At 60.9% G+C, this 13842-nt stretch overlaps 1 protein-coding gene across 1 annotated transcript; it reads left to right on the forward strand.

The window, feature by feature from the left end:
• The first annotated feature begins 2947 nt into the window (after positions 1-2947).
• Positions 2948-13111, forward strand: LOC102936689 (free fatty acid receptor 3). Its single transcript, XM_043535183.1, has 2 exons — positions 2948-3078; positions 10234-13111. The coding sequence occupies exon 2, from the start codon at positions 10250-10252 to the stop codon at positions 11264-11266; it is 1017 nt and encodes a 338-aa protein (XP_043391118.1). The 5' UTR covers positions 2948-3078; positions 10234-10249; the 3' UTR covers positions 11267-13111.
• Positions 13112-13842: the final 731 nt, after the last annotated feature.

A 13842-nucleotide genomic window follows, 5' to 3' on the forward strand; every position in this document is an offset into this window, starting at 1 on the left:
GTGAGAGTCATTAATCACCGGAACAATTTCCCTAGCGGCCTGGGGCCTTCTCCTTCTGCGCAGGGTTTAGATCAGGACTGGCTGGGTTTTTAATGGATTGGCGCTGGGGTTATGGGGGGCAGTTCTCCGGCCTGTCCCATGCAGGAGGGCTGGAGTGTGGCTGGCTCTGTGACAATGGAAACCGTTCCCTCCCCCCACCCGCCCCATATCTAATCAAAGGGTGAGGGTGGCGCTTACCAAAGGATCCTGCAAGTGGGTGTGAGGGGGACATACTGGCCGGCAGGCTGCATGGGGCAAGACACAGAGCGGGACGCGGGGCGTGGTTGGTGAGGACACGTGTCCTAGACCCCTAGACCCAGGGCAGGTGTCTGGAGTTGCCAGGGTCCATGGCCCAGGGGGTAACCAGGTCAGGTCCCAGCCGAGCCAGCCGCCGGCCCAGCACAAATCAAACCCACACTGAGCTGTCCCCGGCTCCCCACGGCCCTGGAAGAACCTGCCAGTGTCGCGCCCATGTGCTGAGCTGTGTCTCCCCAGCGGGTCCGCCCCGCAGGGCCCCTTAGATCAGCCGCGGCGACGTCCTGCAGCGCCTGGCCAGACGGTGGCGCTCGTGCCCTCTGGTGAGAGCCCCGGGCAGAGAACAGGAGATGCCTGCAAGGCCAGAGCCCCCAGCCACGTCAGGGGAGACGTGTGCAGGCTGCAGGGGAAGGCTGGCACAGGGGCACTGTGCTGGGGAAATAGTTGGGGGTGTTGTTATGAGGCTGTTCCCCAGCTGCCCCACCCCAGAGCTGGTCGCATCCCAGCATAAGAACATAAGAACAGCCACACTGGGTCAGACCAAAGGTCCATCCAGCCCAGTATCCTGTCTACCGACAGTGGGCAGTGCCAGGTGCCCCAGAGGGAGTGAACTTAACAGGTAATGATCAAGGGATCTCTCTCCTGCCATCCATCTCCACCCTCTGACAAACAGAGGCTAGGGACACCATTCCTTACCCAGCCTGGCTAATTGCCATTATTGGACTTAGCCTCCATGAATTTATCCAGTTCTCTTTTAAACCCTCTTATAGTCCTAGCCTTCACAACCTCCTCAGGCAAGGAGTTCCACGGGTTGCCTGTGCGCTGTGTGAAGAACTTCCTTTTATTTGTTTTAAACCTGCTGCCCAGGCGAGCCATCCCTGTGCGGCATTGCTGTGCAGCTGTTCCCCTGCCCTCCCACCCCAGAGCTGGGCGCATCCCAGCGCCAGGCGAGCCTTCCCCGGGTGACTGCTCCCCCGTTGCGCCGCCCCAGAGGTGGCCGAGTCTCGGCGCTGAGATCGTTAAAGAAGGAAAGCATTAGGGAAATTGGAAATGTACTGTCTGACTGCCCACTTTGCCTATGCAAACGACGACTCTGAGTCCTAGTGGGGGCAGGGTACGGCGGGGTTCGGTCGGGTCCAGATCAGCTGCCACTCACTCAACTGCGTGTTTATGGTGTGTAGTTAATCCTCCAGGGAGACCAGGGAAAAGGGGAAGAGCGGAGCCGGGCAGAGATGAAAGGTTAGATCCATGGTCGGGGCAGAGGTTTATTGGGGAAGTCGTTGAACATAATAGAAAGGGTATTAAAAGGGCAAACAGAGAGAAAGGCCTGCAGCAGGCAGGGATGGGGAATTATAATAACAATAGCCAGGGAGAAATCCCGACCCACAGCCCCCTGCTGCCCCAGCCCGGAGGTCCCCCCCTCCCACCCCAGCTCTGCCGATACTCCTCACCCCCGACCCACAGCCCCCTCCTGCCACAGCCCTGGGGTCCCCCCCCCACCCCAGCTCTGCCGATACTCCTCACTCCCGACCCACAGCCCCCTGCTGCCCCAGCCCTGGGGTCCCCCCCAATCCAGATCTGCCAATACTCCTCACTCCCGACCCACAGCCCCCTGCTGCCCCAGCCCGGAGGTCCCCCCCCACCCCAGCTCTGCCAATACTCCTCACCCCCGACCCACAGCCCCCTGCTGCCCCAGCCCTGGGGTCCCCCCCAATCCAGATCTGCCGATACTCCTCACTCCTGACCCACAGCCCCCTGCTGCCCCAGCCCTGGGGTCCCCCCCACAACCCAGATCTGCCAATACTCCTCACTCCTGACCCACAGCCCCCTGCTGCCCCAGCCCGGAGGTCCCCCCACCCCACCCCAGCTCTGCCAATACTCCTCACCCCCGACCCACAGCCCCCTGCTGCCCCAGCCCTGGGGTCCCCCCCACAACCCAGATCTGCCAATACTCCTCACTCCTGACCCACAGCCCCCTGCTGCCCCAGCCCTGGGGTCCCCCCCAGCCCGGCTCTGCTGGTGCCCCTCAATCCTGACCCACAGCCCCTGCTATCCGCCCCCCCTGGGACTCCTGCCCCCATGCTAGCTCTGCCAGTGGCCCTCAGTCCCGACCCACAGACCCCCGCCATCCCAGCTCTGGAATACTGGGCGCTGTTTTGTGGCCCAAGAAGGGGATCTTGGAACCAGGACTCCTGGGTTCTCTCCCCAGTTTTGGAAGGAGAGTGGGGGTCTAGTGGTTGGGAGGGAGGAGCCAGGACTCCCGGGTTCTATCCTCAGCTCGGGGGGGGGGGGGGGGGGCTAGTGGTTAAAGCAGTGGGCTGGGAGCCAGGACTCCTGGGTTCTGCTCTCAGCGGCTCCCCACTGCCAGGTCTTTGTCCAATTTTAGCCTTCAGCAGCCTGAGCGCTGTGGCTCCTGCCCCCTCCCTGGGGGGAACGATCCCTCCTTTCCCAGCCCCCCGGGTGCTAGAGGGCGGCCGGGATCCAGCCACCTCTGTGCCCCCCAGCTCTACTGCAAGAGGGTTCAGCCCCCCAGGGCGAGCTCCCAATCCACCCCCCGCGCCAAATCCCGGTGCATCTCCCCCTCCCCCGTCCAGCACCCCCAGTTCGTGCCCACTTTAGCCCTGCCCCGCCCCGCCCCGCAGCTCCCGGCCCCGCCCTCGGGCGGTGCCAGCTGGTGCGGGAGGGGTGCGGGGGCTGCAGCCGGTGGAGCGGAGCAGACGGGACGGGATTCAGGAGGCAGCGCTCCAGCCGAGGGACCCAGGAGTCCGGCCACCTTCCAGCGTGGTAAGTGCCTGGCTGGGGCCGGGGCTGGGGATTGGGAAGGGAGGGGGGCGTGTCCCCCTGGCCTTAAATCTGTGCGTGCCCCTGAGAGCCATCCCCCATGGCCCCCACCCCCTGCACCCGCATAGCCCCCCTGGCCTCCCGTCCTCTCCATATTCCCCACTCCCATGGCCCCAGCCCCCATATATCCCCTCCCCCTCCATAGCCCCCATCCCCCCATACGCTCTTCCCTTCATCTGTCCCTCCCCCCATGCACCCCAGATCCATCCATCCCCACGGATCCCCCATCCCACCGTCTCTCCATCCTTTTGTGCACCCCATCCATCGATCCCTCAAATCCTACCCCATGCACCTCAACCCCTTCTCCCTTCATCCATCCTCCCATATCCCCCCACCCCATGGCCCCCAATGCACCCTCATCCATCCAGCTCCCTGGCTCCACCCCCCAAGTAATCCATCCTTTGTAGAATGTGTGTGTGTGTGAGAGATCCCCCCAATTCCCCTCCATCCCGCCTCCCATAGCCCCACAGTCCCCCAACCAGCCCCCATGTACCCCCATAGCCCCAACCCTTCCTCTATCCATCCCCACCTTCTATCCATCCCACCCTCCCCCATCGTCCATAGCTCCCATCCCTCCCTTGGTCTATTCCCCTAGCCACTCCTCTGTCCATCCCCCCCATATCCATTCATCCACTATAGTCCCCCTATCCCCCCCTAACCAACCGCTTCATCTATTCCCCCCTGGCACCCCCACCCCCATGTACCTCTCTGCTTCCTCTTACACCCTCCATCCCCCCCCCCCCCCCCCCCCCCCGAGCCCCATCCAGCCTTGCACTGCCCTCGGTCCCCATGCAACCCTCCACCTCCATCCCCCTCCTCTGCACTCGGTTAAGTCTCCATCCCCCATCCCTCCACACCCCTCCATCTCTCCATCCCTTCATCCCCCCCACGCCTCCATCCCTTCATCCCCCTCTGTCTCCCTATCCATCCAGCCCTCTACACCCCTCCATCTCCCCATCCCTTCATCCTCCCCACCTCTCTATCCCTCCCGCCCTATAATCTATCTGTCTATCCCCATCCACCCCCTCTATCTATCTATCCATCCCCATACACTGCATCTATCTCCATAGACCCCCTCTGTCTATCCATCCATCCCCAGACACCCCCTCTAGCTACGCAACGGCTGAGATCTGACTTGACCCAGCAGCCCGGTGAGTTCAGTTGGTACTCTGTCCCAGCCTGGGGCCTGTGAGCAAACAGCACGGGGCAGAGAGAGGAAAGGCGGTGTATAGAAAAGGATAGAGGAACACAACGAAGGATGGACAGATAGGTGTGCATGGATGGATAGATAGGCAGATGTTCCAGTCTTATACCAGCTCCATGGTTCGCTGTGTAAAGCAACTTATTGTCCAGATGGCGGTTCCCAGAAAAGAACCCAGGAGTCCTGGCTCCCAGCCCTCCTCCCCTCCCCCCCGGCTCTAACCCACTAGACCCCACTCTCCTCCCAGAACTGGTGATCCAACCCAGGAAGGTGGATGTTTTGAATCAACCTTTCTTTAGGTCTCCTGGTTTCCATTCCCAGCTGTGTATTGGGAGTGTGGTCTTGAGGGGAAAGGCCCCATATCCCACGCCCTGTCCCCAGAGCCAGCCGGTGCCCCACTCTGGGGCCAGATGGGATCCGATGCCCCCTAGAGGTGGAAGGTGGCCTGTCCCCTGCCCCAGCTCGCCAGGGCTGGAACAGTCTCTGTTTACCTACCGCAGAAAACTTTCTGGCTTCCCAGCAACGCTGGGCTGCACCTGTTTGCTGCTGTCCATGCCAGCGACCCCGGGCCCCGTGCTGAGGAACAGTTAATGGGATCGATTTTTTCCCTCTGTGTCACACAAACACCTCCCTGTAGGCAAGAGATGCATGTCAGTATGGCCCTGGGCTGGGGAGCGCAGCGGGGTCCAGTGGTTAGAGCAGGGGGCTGGGAGCTAGGACTCCTGGGTTCTAACCCTGGGGCTGGGAGGGGAGTGGGGTCTAGTGGTTAGAGCAGGAGGTTTCAGGCAATCCTTATAGCTCTGGGGGATTTGAGATTCCCCCTGCCCCCGTGAGCCGGGACGACAGAAGCCGGAAGCAGGAGTGGACGAAGCCACGAGTCCTGCTCCGGTGCGTGCCAACGAGCCTGCCTGCGACCCCATCTCCTGGCGTCCTGTGGGGACCTGGCTCCGTCAGGGAGACAGGTTTGCTCTAGTGATGAGCTGGCTGCCCTCCCGGCCCAGGGACAAGCATCCCTCATGGCCGAGGGCTCCAGATGCCAAAGGGCCTGTCGGCCGCCCTCCTGGAGAATGACCCTGAAACAGATCGGGGCATGCCGTGCTCTCGTGTTTGTGGTCGCGGGACCCCTGAGATTGCTGCTTGGGGGGGATCCCTGCTGCCCCCTGCTGGAGGAGTTGAGCCCTGCTCCGGGTCTTTGTGCGCGTGCACCGATCCTTTGGTGTGACCATGATGTGTGTGTGTGCATGCCTGCCTTTCAGAGAAGCCAACACACCCCACTTCACACCCCTGCCAGGAGTTTGCTTCACTAAGGACTGACTCTGGCTGTGTGTCTGGGCAGTGCCTGGCATAGCGGGGCCCTGATCTCCCCCAAGGCCAGGGACTGTCTCTCATAGCAGGGCCTGGATCCTTAACCCTGCTAGCACCCAGTGGTGGGGAGTTCCATGGGTTAATGATGTGCTGTGTGGCAAATCTGTTTCTTTCATTCAGCCTTTAGCATGTTGTGTAAACACCGGCTGCTTTTCTGCCGCAGACTCCAGCTCTCCAAAGCTCTTAGGGAAGGATGTTTATTGTAATTTTCTTATTTTTCTGCACATTGGCCCCTAGCAGCCTTTAGATCCATTCCTGGAAATTGGAAAGTGCTGTTTGGCTTTCGCGTCACACAACCAGCAGACTGGCTGCCCCTGCACCATTAGCCCTGACGCCCGGCAGAGTCACTGGGTGACTGGGGAGGGACGAAGGGCTGAGAGATCAAACACCCCTGGATGTTAGAGATGCCTGAGTACAATGAAGATCCAGCCCAAACCCACAGAGAGAAATGCGGAGCCAGGACACCGGGGTTCTGTCCCCAGCTCTGGGAGTGCAGGGGGGTCTAATGGTTGGGACTGGCAGAGAGAACTCCGGCTCCCAGTTGTACTCGTGGCTTTATTTGAACATTGGGCAACTACTGCTGTGTCCAATACAACAAAAGAGCTGGGAATGGAACCCAGGAGTCCTGGCTCCCAGTACCCCCTGTTCTAACCACTAGACCCCACACCTGGGGATAGAACCCAGGAGTCCTGGCTCCCAGTACCCCCTGTTCTAACCACTAGACCCCACTCTCCTCCCAGAGCTGGGCACAGAACCCAGGTATCAATGTTGATCCAATTGAGCAGTACCCGTGTGGCGTTGCTGTGTGGCTGTTCCCTGGCTGCAACACCCCAGAGGCGGGCGCATCTCAGTGTCTTGTCACCAAATCTGATCAGCTGCTGCCTCATTAGTACCCGAAAGCTTTCCCCCGTCACCGCAGGGCAGGCTGGGGCAGAACAGATCTGGGCTTGGTGGTTTGTGGGGGGCTGTAACCCCCATTTTCCAGGGTCCCCTCAGCAGGTAGGGGGCATTGGACCAGGCCCAGATGTGGGGAGGGAAGGGCAGGGTGGGTACATTTAGGCTCTGAGGTACTGAGCTGAGCAGAGGGTCTGGCTGGTGTGACTGTAGCCCAGAGCCCAGGCACGAGCCGGCATTTCTTCCTGGTAGATTAGAGCCAGTGAGGCCTAGTGGTTAGAGCAGGGCTGGGGGCTGGGAGCCAGGACTCCTGGCTTCTCTCCCTGGCTCTGGGAGGGGAGTGGGGGCCTAGGGGGTCACAACAAGGGGGGCTGGGAGCTCTGCTTCAGGAAGGTGGGGAGTGAAGTTCCCCTGCATGGTGTATACCAGACGCCAGCGGCTGGGAAGCCCTGCCCCACTGACCAGCAGCTCCCCCAGGCTGTCAGAGCCCCTGGTGCTTCATCCCTCACCCACTCAAGGGAAGGGAAATTCGGTTTCCTACTTAGATTCCCATGATCAGCATGATGAGAAAAGCCCTCCCACGCTGGCAGCTCATCTCCCCTCATTAGATCCATCCATCAGCCTGTCCAGCTGCTGTTTCACTAGCCAGCTCTGCATGCACCTCAGCTCTGCCGGTGTCCCTCAATCCCAACCCACAGCCCCCTGGCAACCCAGCCCTGGGCTCCCCGCATACCCTCGGCCGTGCCCAGATCCCCTGGCACGCTGCCACTCACTGGCCTGCCGGGACTGGGCGTGTACCTCCCATCCTGAGCCGAGCATCTTGTCACCTTCCTAATGGCTAGACAAGGCACTACGACTCAGAGACTGCACACTGGGTGTAGACGTGCCCTAAGTCATCCGCTAAGCAGGCGCCAGCCATTAGCAGCTGGGCTGGGGCCGCCAGTTCCTGGATCTACAGTGCAACCTCCTCTAGGGCTGGAAGATGTAAGGGGATACTAGCCTACTATATCTGCCAGGTAACGGAGTGACTCTCTTAGCTCACATGGGCTGTGCTGTTGATCTAGAGGCCCAGTTGCTAAAACAGGAGCTTTGTTCAACCTTAATGGTGCAGTTACGAGCTGATCTTGGTACTTGGCCTGCCCCCCTTTTATAGACTGGGGGAAACTGAGGCACAAAGTGACTTGCTCAAGGTTACACAGGGCGTATAGGGCAGAGCTGGGAACAGAACCCAGGAGTCCTGAGTCCACCTGCCCATCCCCTAAAACTTTAAGCAACCACTAGACCTTACTCCCCTCCCAGAACCGGGATAGAACCCAGGAGTCCTGGCTCCCAAGGGCCAGGTTAGCCTATTTATTCTCCTAGCTAGAGAGGTGCCTGCGGGGGCCCGTGTCCTCTCCCCCAGCCCTTCGGGAGGGAGGCGGGGGGCTTTCCATTGGGCAGCGCTCCATTCAGCTGTCGCGTGGTCTCCTAGCGGAGGAAGGGCCGTGGGAAAGTGTGGGGTTGTCGGCCCACGGTTTGCAGGCAGGATTGGGGGGATCTTGCACTGCGGTGGTTCCCACGTTCTCACCCGGACTGTCTGACAGATAAGGGAGAGGAGAGATGGCCAGGCCAATCAGGGGCACGCAAATGCGCTGGCTTCAGAGAACACAGATAAGCAATGTACACACATTACCTGGGCTGCCCTGCCCCACAGTGCCCCCTAGCGCCACTCTGGGGGACCGGGGCCAGCCCGGACTGCGCCTGGCCCTGCTCCCCAGGGAGCCCCCACCCCACCCTGCAGCATAGCGCCCCCTTGCCCCACGTTGGGGCCAGCCCTGACTGCGTGGGGAGAGCTAGTGTAGTTAATCTAGCGGGAGAGCGACCATGGGATGGGAATTGAGCCCCCGGGCCAGTCACGGGAACTGCAGCTGTGGGAGAGACTCAGGCCCTCTCCCAGAAAGATGTGCCAAGCCCCTGAATTGAGTTAGGCCGTGACTATGCGGGGGAAGAGACACCTTGTAACTGGCCCACTGTCCGTCTCATGAGAGATAATTTGTTCCCTTAACCTGCAATGAGACACTCAAGAGCTCCTGATGTATCAATGCAGACAGCAGCCTGCAGGGGCTGTCTCCAGCTCTAACCTGTATTCTCTCACCATGAGGGACAGAACCCAGGAGTCCTGGCTCCCAGCCCCTTCCCTGCTCTTACCTACTTGACGCCACTCCCCTCCCAGAGCTGGGAATAGAACCCAGGAGTCCTGGCTTCCAGCCTCCCCTGCTCTATCCACTAGACCCCCCTCCCCTCCCAGAGCTGGGAATAGAACCCAGGAATCCTGGCTCCCAGCCCCCTCCCCCCCGCTCTAATGTACCAGACCCCGCTCCCGGAGACAGAACCCAGGAATCAGCGCTGATCCAGTTCCCCAGCACCAGGCGAGCCGTCCCTGTGCGGCGTTGCCAGGTGGCTGTTCCCCAGCTTGCCCCCCGCACCACATGTGGCCGCGTCTCAGGGCCGGGTGAGACGTGCCCTGGTCCGGTTGTTGTCCTAAGTCTGGGTGTTGCTTAGACAGTGACGGAGGATTCGCTCAGCGGCTGTAGACACTAAACAGTATCTAGGGCAGCGTGGGGCGGATGTGTGCGGTTGAACGGCAGAGCCATGTCATCATCGAGATCTGGGGTGCTGATAAACGCCGGGCTCCTTGCAGCTGACCTAGTGACGCTTCACATCCTGGGGCACTGGGTACAGTCTCCGCCCCCCGACTCCCTCCTTGGGGTTACACTGGCAGGGGGTCAGGGGAGCTACTTGGGGTGTCCTGGTTGTGTGTGTCTACCGGTCCCTGCTCTCTGGGGGTGTGTGTGTGTTGTGTGCTGCCCCCTGGTGGAGGGGCTGGGCCCTGCTCTGTGTGTGTGTGTGTGTGTGTCCCTGCTGCCCCCTGCTGGAGGGGATGAGTCCTGCTCTGCGTTTTAGCCCTGCCCCCTGCTGGATACGCTGCTTGTGTGTACACACACATATGCATCCTTGGCAATGCACGACCCTTTCTGTGCGTTCCCAGTGAGGAGGGGCTGCCTGGGTGACACCGCCTGTCTGGAGCGGAGGCCATGGAAGTGCATGGGGGGTGCATGCCGACGGGGGGGAGGAGGAATGAGCTCCCCCCATGTCCAAGAGAGAGCGATGGGGCTGGGCAGAGCAGGGGCAGACACATCTTGGCTAGGGTTGTGGGGTTCCCCCAGGGTGTTCGGGATCTCGGCGTGGCCCCCGCTCCTGCAGGTTGTCATGCCCCAGCTGTGCTCCGGTGGGGTGGGAAGGGAAGGAGTGAGGGGTGCGAGCGACTGCCAAGCCTGGGCCACTAAGGCCTGAATTAAAGCAGGTTTGGTAGCCAAGCAAAATACTCCGCTGGCTACTCAGATCTCAGCCCCTGAGCCAGCCAGTCCCCGTCCTGGGGCTGGATAGGAGCCAGCGCCTCCTAGAGGGGATAGGCCCCATGTCCCATTCCCTGCCTCTCCCACCCCCGAGCCAGCCAGTCTCCCACAGGCTAGATGGGAGCCGGCCCCCCCTAGTTGGAAAAGGCCCCATGTCCCGTTCCCTGCCCCCATTGAGCCAGCGCCCCCGAGAGGGGAAAGGCCCCACGTCCCACGCTGACCCTGCCCCCGCTGTCTCCCCAGGTGCGATGCCCCCAGCATGGCCCCGCAGCCCGAGGAGCGCGCCCTGTACCTCTCCATCTACCTGCTGACCATCCTGACCGGCTTCCCCACCAACCTGCTGGCCCTGCACGCCCTCATCCGCCAGCTGCGGCGCAAGGCCACCCCCAACTGCATCCTCCTGCTCAACCTCACCCTCTCCGACCTCTGCTTCCTGGCCTTCCTGCCCTTCAAGGTGGCCGAGGCCGGGGCCGGGCGCTGGCCGCTGCCCGCCTTCCTCTGCCCCCTCAGCGGCCTCTTCTACTTCAGCACCATCTACTCCAGCACCCTCTTCCTGACGGCCGTCAGCGTGGAGCGCTACCTGGCCGCGGCCTACCCCATCCGCTACAAGCTACGGCGCCGCCCCGCCTACGCCATCCTGGCCAGCCTGGGCCTGTGGATGTGTTCCTTGGCCCACTGCAGCATCGTCTACGTGACCGAGCTGCAGCCAGGCAGCGGGCCGGCCAACGGCACCAGCGCCTTCGCCTCCTCCAGGGACCTCTGCTACGATGACTTCACCCCCAGCCAGCTGCGGGTGCTGCTCCCCATGCGCCTGGAGCTGGGCATCGTCCTCTTCCTGGTGCCCTCCTTGCTCACCTCCTTCTGCTACTGTGGCTTCATGTGGGTGGTGGTCTCCTCGCCCCACATCCGCCGGGGGAAGAAGCAGCGGGCCGTGGGCTTGGTGGCCGCCACCCTCGCTGTCTTCATCGTCTGCTTCACGCCCTACAACGTCTCCCACGTGGTGGGCTTCGTCCAGCGGGCCAGCCCGGCCTGGAGGGACAAGGCCCTGCTCCTGAGCACCTTCAACGCCAGCCTGGATCCCGTCATCTTCTACTTCTCCTCCTCCGCCGTCCAGCACTCCTGCCGCAGGTTCCTGGCCCGGCTCTGGGGCGTCTGCTCCCTGCCCCCCTTGGCCAGGAAGGTCTTCTACCGACGAACGGAGAAGCTGACGCCGGGGCAGCCCCAGGAGCAATGCAGTGGCCTGGGGCGCAGCCAGGTTTGCTGCTCCAAGCTGTGATCCCAGCAGTCACCCACCCCCAGCCCGCACAGACTGACTTGACTGTGGGGCAGTCCAGTGGGTTAGGAAGACAGGACTCCTGGGTTCTATCCCTGGTGCTAGGGTCCAGTGGGTTGGAGCATGGGGCTGGGAGTCAGGACTCCTGGGTCCTCTTCCCAGATCCACATCTTCCCAGAGCCGCCCTCCCCACCCCCCGCTGCCCGGGATCCTCTCTCTGGGGCCAGGACCAAGCTGGAAAGCACCAACCTCATGACATGATCAGGTCAGGACTGGAACCCACCGCTGAGCATGTCTAGGCCCCATACCCCCTTCCCTTCTGCATCAAAGGCCTCTGCCGTTCACTGTGTAGAAGGAATCCCTGCCCTGCGAGGCCGAGCAGACAGAGCCCAGGTCTGTTGGCCTGCTGCGTGACTTCCCCGCTCCGTGCCTCAGTTTCCCTCGCTGTACAGCGGGGATAATGACACTGACCTGTAAAGCGCTGTGGGATTTAGGGACAAAGAGCCGGCTACTGGGACATCATCATCCTGGGACAAACCAGGTGCCTTCCTGTTGCGATTATTAGCAACACGGCCCTCCTCTCACAGATCCTCGGCTGGGACTCAAACCTTCCACCTTGGTACCAAAACACACACCTTTGCCTCCTGCCACAAAGCAGTGCTGCGGTGGGCGGGCGGCAGTTGTAGGCTGTTTTCTGGGCCGGCGAGATGGGGCCCACTCGCAGTGCACCTCCACAGCAAGAGGGGGCGACAGAGAGCACTAGCTCTCGCGGATCGCAATGGTGGGAGGCGTCCTGCTGGCAGTGCGTGGCATGGGTTTGTGCAGCGTGAGACTGCAACGCCTCCCTCTGGTGGAGTCGCTGGGTACTGCAACACCTCACGCACCTCGATACAACCCCCCCGGTGGACTCTCATGGAAATGCATCCCGCTGGTGGCCTCATCTCAAACTTTGATCATCCATTTCGCTGCTACCCCCCGGATTTGTCCCCATCTGTGCCTGTGGGTGGGTGTTCAGGCAAAGGCACCTCATTAGGCTCTGTAATCATGGCAAGGAGAAGCTAATTAAAGCAGCCGACGCAGGGCATTGAAGCAAGAGGCTTGGAATCAATCAGGCCACTGGTTTCTATCCCGGAGAATGTGACATGGTCTGGTCATCAAGGAGATAATGGAGTGTGTGAATGTAACCTACAAACGGGACTGGTTAGCATGAGGAGGGCCTGGGAATCAGTACTCCTGGGTTCTATCCCAGCTCTGGGACGGGTGCAGAGTCTAGTGGTTAGAAGGGGGGCTGGAAGTCAGAACACCTGGGTTCTCTTCCTAGCTCTCCCTCTGGTCGCCTGTATCTTAGCCCGTATCTATGCCTCATTTGTCTCCTGCTTGCACAACGTATAGAATTATATTTATCCAGCCCCCGAACAATAACAACATTTAATTAGCTAATGTTTGCAAAGCACTCTATGTACCTGGCTGGGAGACGGGAATAAACCCTCCACCCTGAGTGCAAAAGGGCTTTGAAACAAGCGCCGATTGGCAGCTCTGCAATATATGGGAAGTCTTGTTAGTATACAGAGGGGAAACTGAGGCACAGAGCATGTACAGGACTTGCCCACATTGACACAGGAATAGAACCCAGGAGTCCTGGCTCCCATTCCCCTCTCCACTAATCACTAGAACACACCATTTCCATGCACTACAATCTGTAAAGTGGACTCGACTCCTTGAGGCAGAAAGATGCTATAGCTTGAGGGCCAGACCCCCAGCTGGAGTCAACGGGCCTGTTACGAACTCAGGTCATGCCCACTCTTGGCCCCATACAGTCCCTGGGGGGAGCCCCCTTCAGTGCGACAGCCCTTCTTGGGGCTTCGCTCTCTCTCGGGGGTTAAGCCCCTCCGCCTCCTGGAACTGCACCTCTCTGAGCCTTAGCACGCCTGTCCCTCGCCGTGGGCCCACTCAGGGAGTCCACTTTCTCTGAACCCCTGGGGCCTCCACTCCCAGAGGGAATAATGCCCCCCTGTTCTCTAGACCGGAGCGACTCTCAGCCAGCGTAACACAGGAGGGTTTATTGAGCCTCTGAACCCAGCACAGGAAACTCTCAGGGCCTCAGGCACAGCAGGGGTGCTCTGCCTGCTCTCTCCCTCCAGTCCCAAGACCCTGCACTTTATCTTCTGTCCAGGTAAACAGGCCGCTGGGGCCCTCTCTCTTCCGTCCTTTGTTCCCCTCTGGCTGGAACCAGCTGGTCAGGGCACTGGGGTCCTCTCTCCTCAGCCCTTTGTCCTCCCACTGGCCAGAACCGGCTGATGGCCAAGCTAGGGTTGGCCTCTTAGTCACCAGGTCATCAGTTGTTAGGGTTCCCCCTCTCCAGGCCGTTTTCTGGGGGACCTGGCTGCTAGGCGAGGTCACACCTGGTCCTCTGCAACAACAAACCCTCTCCCACCACCTTGTTAAACATGCAGCACACAGGGAAACTGAGGCGCGCACATGCTATTCATGTAAAACATGACAAAAATCCCCAACTTCGTCACAGGGCTATAGCTCCATTGGAGTCAATGGGGCCAGATCTCAGCTGGGGTCAATGGGCC

This window comes from Chelonia mydas, chromosome 24 (genome assembly GCF_015237465.2).
Source record: "Chelonia mydas isolate rCheMyd1 chromosome 24, rCheMyd1.pri.v2, whole genome shotgun sequence".
NCBI lineage: Eukaryota > Metazoa > Chordata > Testudines > Cheloniidae > Chelonia > Chelonia mydas.